The sequence below is a fragment of the Leucopleurus acutus genome (assembly GCF_964270905.1).
Source record: "Leucopleurus acutus genome assembly, chromosome: 8".
NCBI classification, from domain to species: Eukaryota; Metazoa; Chordata; class Mammalia; order Artiodactyla; family Delphinidae; genus Leucopleurus; species Leucopleurus acutus.
In genome coordinates this window covers 15,155,742-15,179,541 of record NC_139151.1, presented here as the reverse complement: position 1 = coordinate 15,179,541, position 23,800 = coordinate 15,155,742, and the positions used below count along the sequence as shown (strand labels likewise).

Sequence of the window (23,800 nt, the reverse complement as noted above, 5' to 3'; positions counted from 1 at the left end):
TGCCTCTCAGCCAGGGCAGAAACACAGGATGATTTCCACAAACTGCATTTATTTGGGGATAATTGGCCAAAGAAATCATTTGGGTTGGTTTTTATCTCTGTGATTCTTCCCAGGAACCATCCACAAAGAGCACCGTCCAAGCAGAGGGTCTGACCTGATGGGATGCTTGCGGCCTCTGGGGCAGCTCAGTCAGGGTCCCCAGGGCCAGTGTCCCGCTCCAGAGGGACCAAGTCCATGCTCCCCCTAATCAGGGCCTGTTCCTCCAGAGCTGTCCCGTCTCTCTGCCAAGCTTCAAGCCCTCCATCCTCAGCCCTTTGCCCAAGCAATGAGGCCGGGGGAGGACTTGGAGGGCAGGGGATCTGACATGGACTCAGGACACAAGGAAGAGAGAGTCTGTGCCGCGGCCAAGGGCAAAGGGAACTCCCCCTTCTTTTCAAAACGCTTGCTCTGTCCTTGGCATTCCCCCATCTGACTTTTTGTCAGATGGGCTAGTTGGTGCTGACCTCAGAGAAGGCCAAACTGGGTGCTGTGGGGAGAGAGAAACAAAGCACATTTGTAAGAAGCATTTCAATCAGAACAGTTGCCATTTATTGAGCTCTTTCCATCTGTCTGGCCCAATTCTGAATTTCACATGCACTGTCTCATTTGATCCTTACCACCCGAGAGATAGGATTTATTATTCCCATTAAGGATTAAGAAACTGAAGTTCAGAGAAGCTAAGTTACCTGCCTAAGACTGAGCTAGCTTCTAAGTCAGGGTAAAGATTTGGACCCTGGTGTGTCCAACTCCAAAGCCTGTGATCTTAACCATTGTGCTATACAGCCTCAGAAAGGGGACACGGCGCGGTGCCCCCTTCATTTAAGTAAATTTAATCAAGAAGCAAAGGTTCTTTGTTACCCTGCTCTCTTTCAGATAACACCTCCCTACCTGAGGTCTCAAACAAGTGGTACGCAGGCCAGAATTCACCCACGGGCTTGTTTAATTTGGTACATAGTGTTTTAAAATAACTTGACAACCCCTGAAGGGCTTTGAGTTTGTGGCCCTGTCCTCTCATCACACTCGCTTTATTGAAACCGTTTCAAGGGGACAGGGCTGCCATTTTCTGCAAAGTTTAAATCGCAAGCACCTGGCAGTGAACATGGGGAAGTTGGCTTTGAAACTGGCTTTCCCTCCTCCATCATCTCTGCCCCGCAGACTATCTGCAAACAGTACCACCCAGGTGGCTGACACACTCCGCAGCAGCCACTGTGCAGCTGTATCAGCAGGTCGCTAAGATGAGGCTCTGGCCGTCACTGTAGCACCACATGGCTATAACAGGAGAAGGAAGGGGGGAGGGGAATGACTATATTCAACTTCAGAGGGGAGCTTATGTTTCCCTTGGTGGAGCCAGGCCAGGGCTCTGATCTCACACTTCCTTGGCAGAACCTTTCTCTGCTGTAATTATCTGGAAGTCATGTGTCCTTAGCGCTGGTGTGACAGGAACAAACACAAGCCACCATCCTATAAACAGAGGAGGCCAGCCTCCCTGAACCCAGCAGAACACGGCTCCCTCCATGGCTGGGGTGCCTATCGTTAGTCTGCAGATGGCATCATATCTCTCGCCAGCTCAGTCCTTTTGTCCTTACCCCTACTCACTACACAGCAAGTGTCTTTTTTAGGTGCTGGACTTCCCTGGACAGCTGAGCAAAGAGAAAGTAGGAATCAGACTCTGTATTATTACATGAAATTCAGCATGAAGCCTTACCGGCAATTAGATGATGCCAAGGTATAATAAGTCACGGAATTTAAAAATCTAAGAGTTGGAAGGCATCTTTTGAAAGGAAGGAAAACCATCCCTTGTGACACAATGCTTGTGCAAGGATCTTACAGCCCCCTCGTTACTATGCTAAGATCAATCCTTTCCAGCCCTAGAGATGCTCATAATACTCGAAACTGGGTACAAGGACAAGCTTGATATGACTTTTCTATCCAGCAGAGCTTCAGCTTCTCACCCTTTCCTACTACCTAGAAAAATCTCTGCCCTCAGCAGAGTGGCCTCCCCAGGGGACCTAGCAATGTGCATCCCCCATGAGTTTGCCGTATCCTTCCCAGCTCCTTTTCCTGCCTCCAGATGCCTGGCTTGGCTGGACCCAGAATATTCCTCACCATGGTCATGTAGGTGGCCTCTGACTTCCCACTTGATTCTTCATCAGTCACCTCTTGCATGGTTATTGAGGAGTAGATATGTTTCTAGAGGGGAGAAAATCATGTAAATATTCCTAAAACTCAACAAGTCTTACACACCAGAGAAAAGGCTATCTACCACTCTTCAAGGGGACAGGGGTTCTCGAGGGCATCAACCACCAAAATCAGTAGGTCAGAGGGTTACTAAGAGCTAGAGAATTATCATAGGTCACGATCATCCAGTCCTCAGACTTCCTGGAAATTAAGAAAATTAGCTCATCAGCAAAGAGCACTATCTTAAGAACCAAATTCTTTGGTTCAAAAGTCAAACATCTGGGACTTCACTGGCGGTCCAGTGGTTAAGACTGCACGCTCCTAATGCAGGGGGCACGGGTTCGCTCCCTGGTCAGGGAACTAAGATCCCACGTGCTGCATGCCGCGGCCAAAAAAAAAAAAATCAAACATCTTTGTTTGGATGGGCATTGAGGTAGCAGCAGAAAATTCTTATCTTGCCAAATTATTTGTACTTTGTGATTATTTCCTCCTAATTAGAGTCATGGCAGGACGGCATTCATCAGCAGCTAACTGTCATCATCTCTTCCAGAGGGTTTATATGCCAGGAACAGCCCTCACTGAACTTCACATCTGTGAGGTCAGAGGTACTTTGTGATTCCCATTCCTGTCACTATTTGGAGAAGTGATATCATCCACTGACAAAGTCTTGGACTTCTGGAGTCCCCTGCACTATGTTGTGAGAAAATCCTACTCTTGGGTCACAAACAGCCCAAAAGATGGAAAGGTAAATATGATAAGAGGAGTTTTTCGAAGGAAAGAAAGAGAGAGAGAGAGAGAGAGAGAGAGAGAGAGAGAGGGAGGGAGGGAGGGAGGAAGGAAGGAAGGAGGGAAGAAAGAAGGGAGGGAGGGGGGAAAAGGGAAGGAGGAGGGAAGAAATGAAAGAACAAAAGGGGAAAAAAAGAGTTCAAGGAAACTAATCCATTTCTCAGTCCCTGGTAGCAATTATTTATCACAATTAATATGGTTGAAAAATTTCTTGATCCTCTCTTTCTAAAGGTTCCCGAATATTTAATCTGAACAATTAACTCCTTCACTTAACTCTGGAATGGATCATAATCATCCTTTATACTGATACCGTGCCTCATGGATTACAAAGCACTTGCCTATCATCATGTTATTTGAACCTTACAACGGGGCAAATATGTTTGTCCTTAAACTCATTTTACTGATGAGAAAACTGAGGCTCAGGGAGGTGGCAGAGCTGGGCTTGAACTGGGACTTTCCCAGGGCCCTCGAAGGATGTACTGGGCTGCTGGACTGGCCCTGTCCGCCCCACGCCACTCACTCTCCCAGGGACTCATTGCAGTGATGGAGATTTCCTGAGCCGCTGCTCTGTGCCAGGCACTGGATGCGCCGAGACATAACGATGAGTGAGACACAGTTCACACCACCTGGATCCTGGAGCAGCCTCCACCTTGCCCTCACTGAGCACAGCAGCAAAATGGCACAGTTCTTCTCTTACCTCTGGATTTGCCTTCTTTGTGTTCTCCAGGTTTTTGACCAAGGTCGTGGAAGTTACTGAACTGCAAAGGCATGAAAAGCATGTGGAATTACCCAACCAGCACCGTATATCCAAGGGTGACAACATGAGACCACACAGAGTTTTATGAAGAGAGAGACCCCAGGTTAGGAACTACTCCCAGACACCTACAGCCCACACTACCCAGCTCCGCTTGAGATCTGAGAGATGCATCTCTTTCACCGAGAGCAGAAAGGCATCTGGAGATAGTTTAGGCTGAATGACAGCTTCAACCTCTCTATTGTCACACTAACAAGTTTTCTGCCCATAACAATTTTAAGTGAATTAATAGAGAGGGGCCATGGGATTCGATTTTAACATTTCCGAGGACTGGGGAGATGGAGCTGAGCCAGCAAGGAGCAGCAGAAGCTCAGCGAGACACCGGTTCAAAGGCTTCCGGCTTCTTTCTTCCAGGGAGGAGGCCAAGCAGAATTATCCCCTCAAACACCCAGGGCTGGGAGCTCCAGCCCCTTCTCTGCCCTTGGCCTTTGATCGCTCGACCATCTGCCTTCTGCATTTGCCACTAAATAGGCTTCCTTTTTTTCCTATTTTGGCCTAAGGTGGAGCGAAAAAAGAAAAATAACAACAACAACAACAACCAGGGTTAAAGCTAGAAAGGAATATATATTTTTTTGTCTCAGAGTAGAAATATTTTAATCGTATTTTCTGATTATAAAGTTGTATGCTCTGATTGTAGAATAACTCAAATAATACAGAAATGTAGACAGTCTGAAGTTGAAGCTCCCGTAAACCCCCTACCCTCCTAGGACCCACGTTTTCTTTTATCCCAAATAGCACTATTAGTATTTTAGAATTATCCTTCCAAACCTCTCTCAATGCAAGCATAAGTATACTCACACAAAATATATTTAGTATATATGCTGCTGAAGAGAGAATTACATAATATGCTTTTTTATTAAAATGAGATCATACTATATATTGTATAATACTACTCCTCGGACATCTTTCTCCATCATTACATACAGAGCCATGCGGTATTTCATTGAATGGAATGCCAATTCATTGAATCATTACCTTTCTGACAGGCACTGAGAATGATTTCAGTTTTTAATTATAATCTTTGCTACAGCAACCACGTTTATGCACAAGTCTCGGCACATCCGTCCGACTATTTCTTTAGAATAAACTAGTAGACAGACATGGGAATGCTGCTCTTCATTTTGAGGGAAACTGAGGCCCAGAGCAGAGAAGTGAGTTGATAGGGAAAGCCAGGTTGTCTAACTCTCGGTTCAGTGCTGTCCACATGCCCAAAGCAAAGACCTTCAAGTTCAAAACCAAGTCAGAGAGCCCCTGGGGAGTCAAGTGCAAACCTAGCAGGCAGCACCAGTTTCTGGATAATACATGTCCCATGGGGAAAGGAGTCCCAAAAGTCAGCACTACTCAGTCTTAATGGGGGTTCTTGCCCATTGACATTATTTCAAAAAGAGAGTCAATTTGCCCTAGCAACATAGTTCATCCATAGTTGGATAAACAGAAGGATATGAGCCTGCCAACAGCCAGTGAAACACCAGTGCCCGTGCCCAGAGCATCGGTGTATTTCTGAGGTACTGGTAGAATTTCAAGCCTTTAAAAACACATTTCAACAATAAATAATTTAGGACCTGAGGCCATTCATTCAAAAGTAGCTTCTCATAATTAAAATGTGGTCCTTCAGATAAAACCACTGACAACCCTCAAAGTCTGAGCTTCTCTACGAAGTACATACATACTGTGGACAATTCAAAAATCATTTCGGGCATCGAATAGCACCATTACGGTTCTTGCATAAGATTTACACTCTTAATTGTGCTCTACTTGGACCAACATTTGTAAGTCTGTGTAATCTTTGTAAAATGAGGATGGTGTGGGAATGTGCAAGGCCTTTCAGTATAACAGTGAGCAAAGGGGGTGGGGTCACTATACGATGACGTCTATGTGGTAACCACAGATGATTCTGGTTTAAAACTCCCCCTTCTGTGAAAATGGCACACTTAGAGCCTTATCACTCTCTTCCACTTCAGGCTAGAGGCATCTCCAGCCCCCCAGCCCAAGAGATGGGAGCAGCCCTGTACCTCTTATTCCCATAGGTCCTCTTCACAATCAATATCAGAACCGGAAGCAGCAGGATAGTGGCGCAGATAACTCCCACAATGATCACCAGCTGATTACCGCCCAGGATCTCAGGTCTGAGGGTTACTGAGGTCACCAATGCTTGGGAAAGGAGAGAAGTAACGACAGGGCCTCAATAATCCAGAAAAGAGCTGGGAGCCTCACCAGTTCTAGACCAAGTAGCAACAGCCACGTCAGAAGTGGGAGGAGAAGGTCAGACTCCACTCCGTGTTGAAACACTAGGACTCCAGCTGTCCCCATTAGATTGAGAACCAAAGTCCGCTGACACACACACACCCCCGCCCCCGCTTACCATTAAAATGTAGACTAAGGTTGGTGGGAAAAGAGAATATCACCTCCCCTACAGTAGAGTTTCCTTTCACATTAATAATTCTATCTTAAAATGTGGTTTACCAAATGACAGAAATAACAGACATGTTAGAGCCTGCTCCACAACACTCAGCCCCATAGTCATGATACAAAGTAAAGCACTTCCACCCTTATGGCGCCCTTCACTCATTTCCTCAGTTCACTCTGAACATACACATCAAACACCTCCTGGGTGCCTGATATCGCCAGGCACAGAAGATACAAAGACAAATAGTGCGTGGTCCCTGCCTTCAAGGAGAGAGACAATGTAAACAGAAAACCACAGACTGCTTATAGATGCTTTGAGAGCTGTCCATATAGAGTACAGAGCAGCATAGAGAAAAGGGTACCCAATTCTATGGGAGCAGAACCTGAGAATTTGTCAGCAAAAGTTTAAGAGTTTAAGTTGAGTCTTAAAGGAAACATCAAGGTTTTTTTGGCAAACAGTATGGGGAAGGATGGTAGGGACCTTATACCCAAGGTCTGGAGCTCTTAGGTGCTTTTTTTGTTTGTTTGTTTTGTTTTGTTTTGTGGTACGCGGGCCTCTCACTGTTGTGGCCTCTCCCGTTGCGGAGCAACAGGCTCCGGACGCGCAGGCTCAGCGGCCATGGCTCACGGGCCCAGCCGCTCCGCGGCATGTGGGATCTCCCCGGACCGGGGCACGAACCCGTGTCCCCTGCGTCGGCAGGCAGACTCTCAACCACTGCGCCACCAGGGAGGCCCTCTTAGGTGCTTTTAGGTGACAGGATGGTGCTTTTAGAAACTAGCAAGAGTTCCATGGGTCTGGTTCAAAGGTTGTGTTTGTCGGTGTGGTGGGGAATGAGGCTGGATGAATAAAAGGAGCTAAGTCATGCAGGACCTTGATTATCTCAGTGAAGAGTTTGGATTTTTTTCCTTGGCGATGGAGAAGACATTGAGAGATTATAAGCAGTGGAGATTTGTTACTGAGAAAGATGGCACTCAGAGCTGCATGAAGAATGAGGGGTAGTGACTGAGAATGAAAGCAGAGACTTGTTAGAGGCCTACAGTCCAAGACGGGGATGAGACAGCCAGAATAAGGCGGTGGTGACAGATGGGAGAGGAGGCAGATCCAGTCAGTAGTAGACAGCCATAAAAAGGAACGAAACTGAATTATCTGTAATGAGGTGGATGGACCTAGAGTCTGTCATACAGAGTGAAGTAAGTCAGAAAGAGAAAAGCAAATACGGGTTGCTAATGCACATATATGGAATCTAAAAAAAAAGGTATGATGAACCTAGCGGCAGGGCAGAAATAAAGACGCAGACGTAGGGAACAGATTTGAAGACACAGTGGAGGAAGGGGAAGCTGGGATGAAGTGAGAGAGTAGCATCAACATATATACACTACCAAATGTAAAATGCGTGGCTAGTGGGAAGCTGCTGCATAGCACAGGGAGATCAGCTTAATGCTTTGTGATGACCTAGAGGGGTGGGATAGGGAGGGTGGGAGGGAGGATCAAGAGGGAGGGGATATGCGGATATACGTATACACATAGCTGATTCAATTTGTTGTACAGCAGAAACTAACACAACATTGTAAAGCAGTTATACTCCAATAAAGATATATATATTTTTAAAGTCAGTAGTAGAAATGACAGGACTTGTCAACTTGTTAGACTGGGGGTCGTGGGAAAGGGAAGAATCAAGTACAACTCCCAGGCATCCAGTTGGATAACTGTGTAGATGGTGGTGACATTAACTGAGGTTGAAGGGATGGGCTGGGGAGAGGTGAGAGGGGTAGGTTTGGATATGTTGTATTTGAGTATTTGTGGAATATTTGGGTGGAGCTCATATAATACATAGAGATAGATAGACAGATAGGCAGACAGATAAAGTTGTATCTAACATAGAATATATTGAATGTATATAGAACATGGTGTTCAATAGTACTGAGGTAGAGGAGGTCAAGGATGTGCCTTTAGAGTACCATTGGGGATCTATGCTAGAGCAGAGGTAGAAGCAGAAGACTGAATGCAGTGTGCTATCAATTAGTGGGAGATGAGATAGGAGACAGCATGTCCAGCCCTTTAGCAAGCTATCTGGCTGTGTAAAGAAAGAAATACATAATGTATTGTGGGGAAGTTTGCACAACTCGGAATATACTAAAAACCATCAAGGTGTACACTTTAAATGGGTAAATTGTAAGGTATGTGGGTTGAAGAAAAATAAAGAAAAATAAAGATATAGGATGAGAGCTAAAGGAGACAAGGACATAGGTAAGAGGAAGAGTGGAGTGTATGTTTGTGCTGAGTGGTAGAAGCCCTTGGAAAGTACGGGCTTAAAGAGCCATGCTGTGAGGATCCTGAGAAGGAAGAGAGAGCACCACCTGAGCACAGGGGCTCAGATAAGCCCTGGGTGGAAGGGAGCTCAGGATGGCAGGGCAGGGAGGACGATGGGAGTGGATGTAGGTCCGTTTGTGGGCGGGGAGGGCTCCAAAGTTGAATGAGCTCCCGTTAATGGCTTCTATTTTCTCTGTGAAGTGGAGCTAAGACTTCTGAGAGTGAAGAAAGCCATCTGTCTGCTTCCCTCTCCAGCTGGGATTCTTTGCTATTGGCAAGAAGGCGCCTCCATAGACTTAGGTCTCTGGCCAGAGGTACTGGGGTGTGTTGCACCCTCACCTCTATCCCTGCCCCCAACCAACCGCAGCCCAGCCCTGGGTCCCTAGCAAAAGGCAAAGTCCACAGGCCACATCCTGACTGCTAACTGGGTTATGGTTTAACTTGAACTCCTCACTTATCAACCTCTATCAGTCAACACAATTTAGTCTTTACTCTCCTACACACCAATGGCCTTAATACACAGTGTTTCGCCAAAATACAGAATCTTTGATCAGGAAACCCCTCTATTTTTGGTTCTGACCCCTTCCTGTTTTCTCTCTGTTCTTTGCTGTCTCTCACCAGCTCGGGACCATCTTCCTTTCCACTACAGAGCACAGAGCATCTCCCTTGAAGCCAAGTCAAAACAACTCCAATCCATCTCTGAGCTCCTGTACTTTTAACTTAGTATATTACACCAATGATGAGTGAGGTCTGGCAGAGGGGTGGTGTTCACTCAATATGAGCTTTTTTTTCCTTGACCTTCCAGCAGGGAAGAACTAGGGTGAGGCAAGTAAGGTGCATAGGGCACCAAATTTAAGGAGGTTTCACTCTCAAGGTCATGCAAGTACAGGGTACAAGTGCTTCATAAGTGCTGGGCTTATCAGGTTCAGGCAAGTACAGCACCTGGGAGTGATGCCTCCTTAAATTCTGTACCCTAGAAGCCTCTCCAGCCTCACCCTAGTCCTGGTCCTGCCTACCAGCTATGAGGCTCCTCCTCCCTCTCCAACCAAATGTTAGATACTTCGAGGCTCTTTCAGGATCACGTGCAGCACAGTGGTTTTCCTGACTGTCAGGTTCCCCAGGTGGATACTGCAGGTGTAGCTTCCTCCATCAGACTCCTTCACTCTGTGGAGCACAATGGAGCCATCGTTGTGGGAAGTGTCCCCCACCAGGTTTACACGGTTCTGGAAGCGGCCCCAGTTCTGGGGGTATCCCATGGCTGCCTTGAGTTTGGGGTAATAGCGCAACACAATCTCCTCCTAGAAGGGAAAGGCAAAACGTATGAGACTGAAGGGCTGGGGTAGAGGGGCGCCGGGAAGGTTGAGAGGGGAGCTCTCAGGACTCACAGACTCTGTGTGTGGAAACAGTAAAGGCATTATCAGAAGGTATTAAGTAACACAAATCCATGGACACACGTGTCCGCGGGCACATAGTTGTGCAGGATGCCACCAAACCACAAACAACTCTTCCATCTCAAGAGAGGGATGAGGAAAGTGGGAATGAGGGACTTTCAGTTTTTTGCACTTCTCCAGTAAAAAAAGTAAAAGTACACCTTTACTTTTTATGACATATCCAGTTGGATTTCCAATAGGCACCTGAAACATGTCTAAAACTGAACTCCAAAATTCTCCCCCAAAACAGTTCCTTCTTATCCATCCCATTTTGGTAAATGGCAACGTCTTCTTCCTTAAGCTCTGGTTAAGAATCTTGCAGTCATCCTTAACTCCTCTATTTCTTGAACAACTCACATCTAATCCCACAACAAATCCTCTACCCTCGAAATACATCCCAAATCTAGCCACTTCTCACCTCTTCCACAGTCTGGTCCAAGCCACCATCTCTCACCTGGATTTCTACAAGAGCTTCTCAACTTGTATCCCTCTATACTCCCCACTACAGTCTATTCTCAGCAGATGAACCTTTAGAAATATAAGTTAAATCGTATCACTCCTCTGCTCAAAACCCTCTAATAGCCCTCCATTTCTCCTAAAAGTACAAAGTCCTCCATGAGCCGCCCCACCCCCATCTCCTCTCTGATTTCATCTTCTACTGGCTTTTTCCTCACCTACTTGGGTCACTTCACTCCAACCACACCAGTCTCCTTACTGCTCCTTGAGTACTGGCCTCAGGGCCTTTGCACTTGCTGCTTCCTTTGCCTGGACAGATGCACGGTTGCCTCCTTCACTTCCTTGAGACCTCTGCTCAAATGTTACCTTTTTGGTGAGGTCTCCCTGACCACCTACATAAAATAACAACCACAAAACCCTGCTTTCTTGTTCTCCATAGCTCTTACTATTACCTGACATATCATGTATTTATTTCTTCATTGTTTTACTATGTATATCCCTCCATCTTTTTTTTCAACATCTTTATTGGAGTATAATTGCTTTACAGTGGTATGTTAGTTTCTGCTTCATAACAAAGTGAATCATCTATACATATACATATATCCCCATATCTCCTCCCTCTTGTGTCTCCCTCCCACCCCTCTAGGTGGTCACAAAGCACCGAGCTGATCTCCCTGTGCTATGTGGCTGCTTCCCACTAGCTACCTATTTTACATTTGGTAGTGTATATATGTCCATGCCACTCTCTCACTTTGTCCCAGCTTACCCTTCCCCCTCCCCGTGTCCTCAAGTCCATTCTCTATGTCTGCGTCTTTATTCCTGTCCTGCCCCTAGGTTCTGTCCCTCCATCTTGATTGTAAGTCCCCCATCAGGGCAGGAGCTTTGAGTATTCACTGCATAGCAGATGCTTTAAAAACACTTGTTAAATAAATGTGTTGGAGTTTTTTATAAAGTTATATAAATATTATTATTTTTTAAAAGCTTTTAAGAAAAGGAAATGGGCATACAAACAGAAACATGAATGAAAAGACCTGGCTTGTCTCTTGTGATTCAAATTCACAACCCAAAACGTCAACTCTCATCCTATTTTCTGCAGTGTCTCATTGGTGGATGACATATAAATGCATGACGAGTTCCCAGAGGTGAATCTGGAACTACATGTAATTCCCCAGACCCCACCATGATGCCACCATTTCTTTTTTTTTTTTTTGAATTTTTGAATTTTATTTTATTTATTTTTTATACAGCACGTTCTTATTAGTTATGTATTTTATACATATTAGTGTATACATGTCAATTCCAAACTCCCAATTCATCCCACCACCACCCCCCACCACTTTCCCCCTTGGTGTCCATACGTTTGTTCTCTACATCTGGATGCCACCATTTCTGACCCACTCAGCATATAGGAATCAAGTGAGTATAAATGACTTTTTGTAGGGATGACCTGGAATATGTCTTCATTTATAAAAGTTAAATCTTTTCTAAACTTTGTACCTTAACTTTTATTAACAATAAGTTACCTGAGATATCTCTTACAACACACCTTGACTCATCAGGATATCACCATGCCATAATTGACATCTACTGGTCTAATGAACTAACTTGCTGTTTACTACTTCAGAGTTCCCATGAAGTACTCCTCAACCTGGCCCCCAGGACCTACTAATTCCAACATTCGAAGCATCCATGAAGATAAAGAAAATTCCCTCCATCACATAAATGGGGCAATGGGGCACAGAAGAAAACTCACAAAAATAACCCAAATAAGAATAAGAGGGCTTCCCTGGTGGTGCAGTGGTTAAGAATCCGCCTGCCATCGCAGGGGACACGGGTTTGAGCCCTGGTCCGGGGAGATCCCACATGCCGCGGAGCAACTAAGCCCGTGTGCCACAACTACTGAGCCTGTGCGCCACAACTACTGAAGCCCGCGCGCCACAACTACTGAAGCCTGTGTGCCTAGAGCCCGTGCTCGGCAACAAGAGAAGCCACCTCGGTGAGAAGCCCGCACACCGCAACAAAGAGTAGCCCCCGCTCGCCGCAATTAGAGAAAGCCCACGCGCAGCAACGAAGACCCAGCGCAGCCAAAAATAAATTAATTAAATAATTTTTTTTAAAAAAAGAATAAGAATGCAAAATGGTATAGACGATCTTATTTGCAAAGCAGAAATAGAGACACAGATGTAGAGAACAAACGCATGGATACCAAGGGGGAAGGGGGGATGGGATGAACTGGGAGATTGGGATTGACATATATACACTATTGATACTATGTATAAAATAGATAACTAATGAGAACCTACTGTATAGCACAGGAACTCTACTCAATGCTCTGTGGTGACCTAAATGGGAAGGAAATCCCCAAAAGAGGGGATATATGTATACATATAGCTGCTTCACTTTGCTGTACAGTAGAAACTAACACAACATTGTAAAGCAACTATACTCCAATAAAAATTAATTAAAAATAAAAATCAAAAAAATTTTTTTAATTTTAAAAAAAGAATACGAATGCAATTGTGCTTATGCCTAGCCCATTGCCTTCCTGGCTAGGCCACCAAAATCATCCCCCTTGCTATCCCACGGACTCTACGAAAAGGGGAAGGGAGAAGAGGAATTAAACTAAAATGCAGTGGCCAAGTCATGTACAAATGCTTTACACCAGCTGTCTCCTATATGCGTCCTGACAACCTGAAAAGCTGAGCAGCAGCAGCATCTACTTCTTCTTCTTCATCATCTTCATTAGAGTCATTTTTCCCAACCGGAAGCTGAAATTGCCCAGCCAAGTGGCTGAGCTGAGAGGCCCAGCTTTGCCAAGGTCCAAAGCCGAAGCCCTCACAACACCACCACATGGCACCTGGTGCCTGGATTCTTGATCTCCCCACTCTGTCCTGACAGCATCGGCCAGGGGCTTCTTATACACAATGAGGGTTTCTCCTCCTTACCTTGGTGTGCTCTCCTGATGAGAACATCCAGTCTACCCTGGTCATGTGTTTCTCTTCTGTGCTGTGGAAAACACATCCCATCTGAGTCGAATCACCCACATGAGCCATGAGCTCTGGGGAGAAAATGATAAATCAAGTCAAACTCAAGGTATAATCTATAGAAGCCAAAGAACTTCTAGAAGAGATAATATTTAGCCAAAGATCCTCAACAGTAAAATCAATGTCACCACCAAACACTGCACACTTTCCCTCCACAGGTGATCCAGATTATTCTGTGTGGTCAAAGTACTCAGAGGTCTCTCACTCAAATCCACACAATACCCCAAGGATAAGACAATACCCTCTAGCTACCAACATTGGGGTCCCACTGACTTCAGTAAACACTTTCTGGTTCTCTTAATTCCTTTCTCCTTCTCCTTTTCTAGAACCTCTCCCACAAGCCCCAACTCCACTTCAAGCTTGTGATAAAGAAAGTACAGAAAACCTTGAAGCCCCCCACTTTCTGTTCACCAACTTAGATACCCACATCTGCTTAACATAAACAGGAAGTGGAAAGTTCTATAACTCTCATTCTTATAAATAATCCACTGGCTCTCCTAGCTGAAAAACTGAATCACGGGTAACTCTCTTCAACTTCTTTTATTCTTCTACAAGTTGTCTTAGGACTTGCTTAGGACAATTCTGGCTAGAGTACAGGTCACAGGACTGCTTGCTAATTAGGCCAAGACAACAGACAGTTTTCCTCTTGGCTTTTCTTTCTGTTTTAATCCCTGCCCCCACTTCCCCATCTGCTCCCCCTTCCCCTGCTCCTGGCTTTCCAACAAATAGTCTCTTCCTCCTGCTTATTTGTATAAGCAGCTGACCCCATCATATGTTTACTGCTTTAGTCATTTCAACAAGTCCCTGAAAAAGAAAACAATTGGAAAGATGCTTCTGATTTTTCAATAGTGCTCTATACAAATCGACCACAAAGTCAATTAAGAAAAGAAAGGCAGGATGATATTTAAGGGAGACACAAGCCTAGGTCTTAACTGGACAGAGTTCCTTCAAGAGAGCATTAAGCGGAGCTCATAAAGGAACACAGTACATCAGCTAACCTTTTCATCCAAATTGTGTCCCTGGGAGAACGTTAACTTCCCACCCAGGAGGAAAGACGCACAATGGGAGGAAAGCAAAAGAAAATATTATGAACTCAAAACTCTATGGAGGGAATTATTTTGGAAGTAATAAAAATTCACTGCAAAGAATACCAATAGGGAAGGAAACACCCTCTAAATCTATGAGTATATTAAGAATTGAACCCTGTTTTTTAAATGCAATAATAAGAACTGAACATTCTGAGTTCCTTCAACACACCAGGCATGTGCTAGACACCTAGGATATCACCTAGTCATTACAATATTTTGAGATATGCACTATTACTCTCCCATTTCACAGAGGAAGAAAGTGAAAGAGCCCAGAGCTTCACGGCCAGTAAAAGGCAGAGCCAGCACTCAAACCCAGGCCTGAGTGAAAACAAAGCCCACGCTTTCTCACTCCCTTTACTGTTACCACCTCACATAAGTGGAAGGATGGCTGATTCTAGAGCAAAAATATGGGAAGTTAATATTATTTTTATTTGTAAGAAAATTGTCTATACCACTGAAATTTTGTTTTCCAAATATTAGGAACTTTCTCTAAATTAGGATTTAAAGCACTGTTAGGTGTGATTCCAAAACATGAGCTTTTAATTATTTCATTAGATTGCCTCCCTTCTAGAATCATAGACCTTTATAAATTGAAAAGAGATTAGAATAGAATAAAAATAATAGAGTAATGAAGTTAGGGATCCAGAGGTCACCTAAAGCTCACATACTATACTACCTACCATGTGCGCGAATCCCTTCAATAAGAATATTTTCTCTCCTTGAACAACATTTTCCAAAATGTTAAACCAAACTCAAAACATTGTTCAAGCAATTCATCTGATATGAAAACTTTAATTCAATTTTGAATCTTAAAAATGAAGATCATCTGACTGAAATTATATGCACAAGTTTGAATAAAGATAACTTTTTGTTCTCTTTATACTTTTCGTCAACTATTATACAATATATCTATACAGTATAAGTGTATAATCTGAGGACACACACATTCAGATGTCTTAAAATCCTTTCACAGAATAAAATGGAAGCAAATTCCTAAGAAAGAACGAAAGGGAAAGAAAGAAAAAAGAAAATTGTCTATAGCGTTTAAAATAAGAACTACGAATAAAAGAGTTGAAGTAGTAGAAACACAGAAAAATTACAAACTGAAGGATAAACTTTGTAGAGGAAATCTAGATGAGTTTTCACATGGAAGGAGATGGCCACCAGGCAAATGGTCAGGAGTTAGAGCTATTCCCACGCCGGCTGGAAAGGAAAAGTAAATACAAGTTGCTCCACTGGCTACTGGGAAATCTGACTACCCCTAAAATTGCTCTAGCCTGCTCCCATGGACTCAGTTCTTAAAACTGCCTCCTTTGGGCTCCTTCCCTCTGTGTCTCTTCTAAGCAGGAATAGGCACCCATTTTGTAGGACATGCTTGTAGTCCTCAGGCCCAGCATCAGAGAACAAAGTAGAAAGGGGTAACTCAAAGATAATCCTTGGGGGACACAAACAGTTGGTTCATTTCTTCTTCCTGGAGAGCCATAGATTTAAAATTGAAAGAAAAATGCAATTGAAAAAAGTAGGAAAAATTAGGAGAGAGACCAGAGGCCACCTTCTACAATTCCTTCTACCCTTCCATTTTTTAGAAGTCAGATTCCAGTGAGGGATGCTAATTTAAGAATTTCCTTCATTTGACAAATGTTTACTGAATGTTTACTCTATGCCAGGCATTGTGTCTAGGGCTGGTCATGGTCACAGATCCAGGTGAGCAGGGGAGACACAACTGAACAGGTGTGTTGAATATCACCAGAGATGGGGACAGGGTGCTCCAAAGGAGCTCATTGAAAGAATGGACCTAAACTAGCTGGCAGGGAGTGGGGCGTCCAGATTCTAGTTCACTCACTAAACAGCAAGCTCTCCTGAGGCTAAAGACTGTTCCTTCTATCTCACACTTTTAAAGAATGTATCTAATTCTGTGGTTTTCAAACTTTTTAAAGCAGCAGAATTCTTTCTTCAAACGAAATCTTATCTGGCAGCCCAATGAATACAACAGGAAAAAGGAAAAGGACTTTGGTTGTAGTGGAGGTGGAAGCCTGAGGTCCTGCCCAACTAGATCCTCTATCAATCCCCTGCCCTGTTCTCATGCTTTGTGTGGCCCACCAGGTTCCTTGGACCTTGAGCGTTCTATAGAACATGTTTTTTAAAACCAACAATCTACTGAAGCCATTTATAAATGGGAACATGAGGTCCTAGGAAGTTAGAGAGATCTGCTCATTTCTTTTATATCCCCCAGAACACCTAACATAGTTACCTACAAAATATGGACACAACATCAACATGGATAACTGATGGGAAGCATCAGGGTATAGTGAAAAAAAAACATGGACTTTGTTGACAGAGGTACCAGGGTCCAAGTACTGGATATGCCATTTAATAAATATATGTCCTTAGGCAAGTCACTTAATCTCTCTAAGCCACAGTTAACTCATCTGTAAAATGAAAAGAATACAGTTCTTCCTTCACAGCATTTTCATGAGGTTGAAACATGATAAAGTAATAATAAAATAATGATCATCATTATTTTTATTTTATTGAGGACTCACTCCGTGGTAAGTACATAGCACAATGGCTGCCACTTGCTCAACAAAATCAGTTCGCTTCCCTCACTGCACACTAAATCTCTTGCCCCTTCGCCCTTCTCTGAGTAAGCATTTATGTACCTTTGGGCTCCTCTGGTAGTACATGCAGGACCACTGCTTTTCTGAACACCAGGCTCTCCATTTTGAAGCGGATTTCACAGGTATAGTTTCCCTGGTCAGCCTCTTCCACATTTTGCAGCAGGAGAGAACCGTCATGGTGTAAGATGTCCCCCACCAAGCTCACACGATTCTGGAAACGCCCCACAGGCACACTGATGTTGGCATAATAGAAGAGCACGTAATCATCCTGGAGGGCAATACAACATCAGAGAAAATGTGAAGTCCATGGCACCAGACCCAGGAGTCTGGATTCAAAAGCCCCTGTTCTGTGGAGGCAGCATAGTCATCATCACCACTGTGATCAAAAAGTACTTGGGGGCTTCCCTGGTAGCGCAGTGGTTGAGGGTCCGCCTGCCGATGCAGGGGACATGGGTTCGTGCCCCGGTTTGGGAAGATCCCACATGCCGCAGAGCGGCTGGGCCCGTGAGCCATGGCCGCTGAGCCTGCACGTCCGGGGCCTGTGCTCCACAACGGGAGAGGCCACAACAGTGAGAGGCCCGCGTACCGCAAAAAAAAAAAAAAATAGTACTTGGTACCCAATTCATCATCAACAACATCATCATCATCATCATCACCATCATCGTGTGCCTGGCAATACACTAACTTGCACAAGGCTCTGTGGCTCATTTTACACAAAGACAATTGGAGAAACAGGGTCAACACATTTCCATTTCTTACAGTTTAAGGTAAAATGTAACACCCACTCTGAAGATCACTCTGGGGATTCAAACTCACAACTTTTGAAAAGCATCTCCCATCTTCACCCTGTGTTCTGCCATGGCCTCCTCATTCGATGGCATCCAAATGTAATCCCACAGACAGGCTGTTGTGAGAATCCCCAGCATGTTGGCTGTTACCGCTGTCCTTTCTGCCCTCCTCCAGGCAGCTTATCATAATGCATGAGAAGGAGTCATCAACAGGGAATGGTTTACAGACTGGGAGGGGGAGCCATGGGAAATTCTTATTTTCACTTTGACCATGGGTATTTCCCTCTTATAACAATAAATAGTAATAAAAATTTGAGTGACAGTAGCATGATAGGGATAACATGCTCTGAGCTACAAAAGCGATATTTCATTTGCAAACATTGGGACTTTATTGTCAATAATGTATTACTTAGGACATATTTCGCAAATGATCCTGACATACAAGTATCTCCACAGAATCTCAGATGAGGCTTAACACACTCTGTTTCCTAATCCAAAGAGCTCCCATGAAAGGCCTTCACTCAGCCATGCTGAATCTGCTAATGCCAACACTTTAAGCAGCCATGAAGGAGAAAGAGATGATTCCCCAGCACATAAATGGGTCAGTGGAGTGCTGAAAGAATCTGCCCCCTCCCCAAAGAAAAAATTCCTGTGACACCATTCCTGTGCCTAGCCCATAACTTTTTTTGTCTAGACCAATGCGTTTTCACTCTTCTCACCCTCCCACCCACCTATGCTACTCTACAAATGGGAGAAATAGAGGAAAGGAACTAAAGAACTTTATGTGCATGTCTCCCATTAGCTTCTCAAGGTCCTGAAAAGTAAGCATTACCATTATTATAATCACCTACATCTTCACAGATGGGGAAGTTGAATGTCAGAGAGTTTGAGCCATTTACCCAGCTGATTACACAGCCAAGAGGCCAGGAGGAGGCTCAGTTCTGGCAAGCTCCAGAGCCCAAGCTCCTGCAACCCCGTCTCATGGCACTGGATGACCTGATTCTCCCTCTCCCCACATTCTGACACCATTGGCCAGGGACTTTTAATACACAGCAGTGTTTCCTCCTTCTTACCTTGAAGTGCTCTCCTGATGAGAACATCCAGTCTACCTTGGTCACAAGTTTCTCTTCTGTGCTCTGGAAAATACATCCCAACAGGGCTGAATCACCCACGTGGACTGTTAGCTCCACAGAGGAAACAATCAATTCATTCAGGTCCAAGAAATAACCTACAGAAGTCGAAAAGGCAAGAGGAGGCATCATTCAGACAAATACACTCAGCAACAAAAACTAGTATTAATCTCCAAGTGTATGCACCTTTCCACCCCAGATGACCCAACGTGGACAAAGTATTCAGAGGCCCTTCATTCCAACCAGCATGGCATTCCCAAGGGTAAGAGAAATACTCTGTAGTTCCCCCCACGTAGCTCAAGTCAGAGGGGTTCTACAATCTTCATGCTATATAGATGCTAACTGGTCCTGTGCTCCTAGCCAGTCCCTTCCCCTTTTCTAGAATTCATCCCTGCAATCTCCTTTCTAAAGAAAGAAGAGAGGGAATTCCCTGGTGGTCCAGTGGTGAGGACTCTGCGCTTTCACTGCCAAAGGAGCAGGTTCGATCCCTGGTCGGGGAACTAAGATCCTGCAAGCGGAGTGGCATGGCCAGAGAAACAAAACAAAAAGAAAACAAGAAGAAAAGAGAAGAGAAACCCTGAAGTCTCTCCTTTCAGGTCATGAATTTAGACATCCATAAACAGGAAATGGGATGTCTCTGGCTCCTAGTTTCAGTTAGGGAACTGAAAAGCCAGTTCACAGGTACTTTTGCTTCCCTCTGCCTTTCTCCTTCTTTAGTTCCTTTACAAAAGCTTATCTCTGAATTTGCTGGCTGATTCTGGCTGTAGTGCAGGTCCTTGTAATTAGGCCAGGACAGAGCACAGCTCCTCCCTTGAATTTCCTTTGTTTGCCTTCTCCCCACCTCCCTCCTCCAGCTCTGCCCTCAGCCCTGGCTTTCCAGTCTCTAGGGTTAGCCCATGCGGTACCCCTCCACTATCTGTCCATTGCTCAAGTAATTTCTCTTTTCCCTTAAAGAAAAAACCATTTCTAAAGAGAAAACCATTACATGGATATCTCTGTTTTCACAGGACATGCTCTATGCAAAGAGATAACCATAGCAAGAAAGACACATTTAGATGCTGGCCAGTTCCTATCAAAGAAGAGCCAAGTGAACGAATTTTGGAGTAAACAGAAAATGTGCCAACCTCTCCATCCAAGCTGCTGCCCCGGGAGAAGAGTGTTAACTTCCTGCCCACAGCAGGCAACACGCAGTGGGGAGGATGTGAAAGAAAACATGAACTCTCCACTCTCTGGAGGGAATTATTTTTTGAAAGAAATCAAAAGTACCTGCAAAAGCGACCTGGAATTTTCCTGTAAGGAAGGACTGAGCAACTTTAAGTGTGGTTAAAGGTATAAGAAGCTTATTTAGTGTAATATGAAGAGCACTGTCTGTAGAATTAAATGAGTTCCCTAGAAAGCAAGAGCAACAACCGAAGCAAAGAGAAACTTATACCTGACAGGTAACCTTTGCACAGAAGTGGCTGAAGAAATTGAGACTTTCTACAGAGGAGGAAAACCTCTCCAAGAAGCACAATACCCCCTGATGTCACCAGGCCGCTCCACACGGGGCTGGATTGTTAAGTCTCTGGATGGAAGGGCAAAAACCTGCAGGCTGCTTCACCCAGGAAATGTCTAAATAGCCTCTGAGATTTTTATAACCCTGATTCCATGGGGAAAAAAATTCTCTAATACATACCAGTTTCATGTGTGTGTGTATGTCTGACTGCATGCTTGTGCACATGCTGTGTTGCCTGGAATTAGAGCAAAGACAATTCTTTTGTGCACTTTGCTGAGTCAGTGTTTAGGTCACCATGCAAAGTTTAAAAAACTAATAATAAAGAGAAAAATAGAATAGATAAACAACAAGGTCCTACTGCATATTACAGGGAACTATAGTCAATATCCTGTGATAAACCAAAATGGAATATAAAAAAGAATGTATGTATATGGATAACTGAATCTCTTTGCGGTACAGCAGAAATTAACACAACATTGTAAATCAACCATACTTTAAAAAGACAAAAAACTAGGGACTTCCCTGATGGCACAGTGGTTAAGACTTCATGCTCCCAATGCAGGGGGCCCGGGTTCAATCCCTGGTCAGGGAACTAGATCCCATATGCATGCCACAACTAAGAGTTCACATGCCACAACTAAGGAGCCCGCCTGCCACAACTAAGACCCAGAGCAACCAAATAATTTTTTTGAAGTTTTTTAAAAAAGAGAAAAAAATAAAAAGCTATGAGAGCAAAGCATCTCATTAATTTATTCTTCCAACAGAGCTATATCCATGGGATAAAGAGAAGACAAGGGGACAAAAGGATGAAAAAGTTAGAAAGAGATGGGATTAGCAAGAAGAAGCAGCCCTGAGCACCGTAGGAACCGGAGACTCCAGAGCAGGCTTTTTAAAAGTGGAGCTTAAGGAGAAACCTGAAGGATAAGGAAGGCTTAGGCATGCTTGCTAGGGTGAGGTGGGGAGAGAAGGTTCCAGGCAAAAGAAACCATCCAAAATTGGGAAAGAGCTCAGCGCATTTGAGGAACTGCAAGAAGACTAGTGTAGCTAAAGCACGAAAACAATTACAGGGATTCTGGGACTCCCTTTGGTAATTTCATTTCCTGATCTGAGACTAGCTGTGGTTTTAAAGATAACAATTTAAAGTGCAGGAATACCAGCGAGAAACTTTCTTTGTATCCCATAGGAAGGTCCTAAAACACCCAGTCAGGACCCAAAGGCATTCTGTTTCTAATAGCAGCAGAGGAATATTCAGCTTTCCAAGGAAGAGTCTCCTACCTGGCTTCTAAAACAGCTGTTGAAGCAAAACTGCTGTTTCAACAAAACTGTGAAGTTCCAGGTTGGGGTTTCCATTTTCAACAAAGCAAGGGGAAATGAAAATATATAAAACTGGCTTCTGAACACGCATGAGACTTACAAGAAATCAAATACCCTCCTTGGTCCCTTGGCTTCTACTTACTGAGTAACACTGGCACCAGGATGCGTTTTGGTGGGTAAAACATGCTGCTCTCAATTTTTCAACCTTAAAAGAAAAAAAAACGTCAGAAAATAGTGTCAAGAGAAGTTCATTAATTTAACACATCAATGGAGAGTTCTGTGAGTCAGCCTCTGTCTGAGGCACTGGGCTGCAGCACGTAGCAAGGAAGACAAGGTCCCGGCTGATAGCAGCTTGCACGTGGAGGGGAGATGGAGAGGAAAAAAGCAGCAAATGAATGAATAAGAAACAGTGGATGTTGGTAACTGCTATGATGAAACAAAACAGAGTGGTGTTTGGAGAGTCACTTGCGGGCTGCCTCAGACTGGCTATAAGGGAAGATTAGATGAAAGTTGCTTTTAAAGAGAAAAAAAGCAAACAATTCCAGGATAGCCTTGAGGTGACAACCCTAGACAATCTACAACCTGAGAGTTTCACATAAACAAAAGATTACAGGATACTCAGCCTGAAATTTTTACCTATCTCTCCAACTAAATTAAAATGACTACCTTTAAATATATAAAGAATGTTCTGGACATGTAAGAAAAGAGATACGCAAATACGAGGAAATTTTTTAAACTCAGTTATGACACAAAGAAGCCACATGAAAGGTCCACAGTGAGATTTTTTTAAATATTTTTTTAGGCAGGATAGCATGGATAGAATGCGAATTGGGTTGTGCATGGGCAAAAGTACTTTTAAAACATCTATATTATCTCTGTGGTATTAATTTCACTGCATCCACCAGCTCCTGGGAAAGAATTCACTGTCTGCACAATGCCCTGCAATTTTCTTAACAAAACAGAAGAACCCTAACTCCCAGGAGTTACAATTCAACAAGCCTTGGGTTCCTACCTACTACTGTGGCTGGTCTCCGTCATGATCCCTGCACCCCTAACATCTTGGAGTAATTCCACCTCAGAATATGCTAGGAGGAAAGGTCTTCTTTGTGTATTAACATCATAGTACCCTACCCAGCTCTGCTGGAAGTCCAGCACGTATGGTGGCCATTTTAATGTATAAAAAATGATTACCTAAGAAATTTTGTTTTTTAATAATTTGTCTGTTGGATGTTTGCTGTTTTGTCTGTCTGTCTGTCTTTCTTTCTGGCTGCATTGGGTATTCGTTGCTGTGCACGGGCTTTCTCTAGTCGTGGCGAGCGGGGGCTACTCTTCGTTGCGGTGCGCGGGCTTCTTATTGCGGTGGCTTCTCTTGTTGCGGAGCATGGGCTCTAGGTGTGCAGACTTCAGTAGTTGTGGCGCACAGGCTCAGTAGTTGTGGTTTGCAGGCTCTACAGCACAGTAAGAGATTTCTTACCTGTATTCTAATCAACAAAGTCCTCCATCTGAAAAATCAGGGTCAAACTGTTTAAGGTGGCCCTACCTAGGTCTCACTTATGCAGAAAGTACATTGACCTTGCTGAACCTCAGTTTCCTCGCCTATAACATGAGGATAACGACACAAGGATCAAATGTGATAATGCAGATAACAGTGCTTTGAAAAACAGAAAGCATTACCACATGAGATCCTATTTTTATAGCCTAAAAGTCAGATAGGAAACAGAGTTTGTAGCCTTAGAGGAGATTTTGGGTTCTGAGAATCTACCTTTACAAGAACAGCAAATGATGAATCAGAATGAACTGGAAACTTCTTAAGTTTCAGTTCTTGAATTCCCCTACAATGTAGATAACAATTACACTGACTCAGATTACCAAAAGTCACATTAAATTTCCCCAAATATGAGTA

The 23,800-nt window shown here is 44.0% G+C and overlaps 1 protein-coding gene and 1 pseudogene across 2 annotated transcripts in view; one reads left to right on the top strand and one right to left on the bottom strand.

Annotated features, from left to right (window-relative positions):
• LOC309964907 (trehalase-like) overlaps nt 1–23,800 on the top strand; it is a 419,483-nt pseudogene that overhangs the window by 22,610 nt on the left and 373,073 nt on the right. The gene's annotated exons all lie outside the window — the stretch shown is intronic.
• Nucleotides 49–22,082, bottom strand: JAML (junction adhesion molecule like; the record flags this gene model as incomplete). Its single annotated transcript, XM_082845718.1, has 9 exons — nt 49–526; nt 2,146–2,229; nt 3,701–3,761; nt 5,830–5,968; nt 9,595–9,832; nt 13,366–13,478; nt 17,213–17,438; nt 19,032–19,186; nt 22,040–22,082. The coding sequence occupies 9 exons, from the start codon at nt 22,080–22,082 to the stop codon at nt 434–436; spliced, it is 1,152 nt and encodes a 383-aa protein (XP_082701844.1). The 3' UTR covers nt 49–433.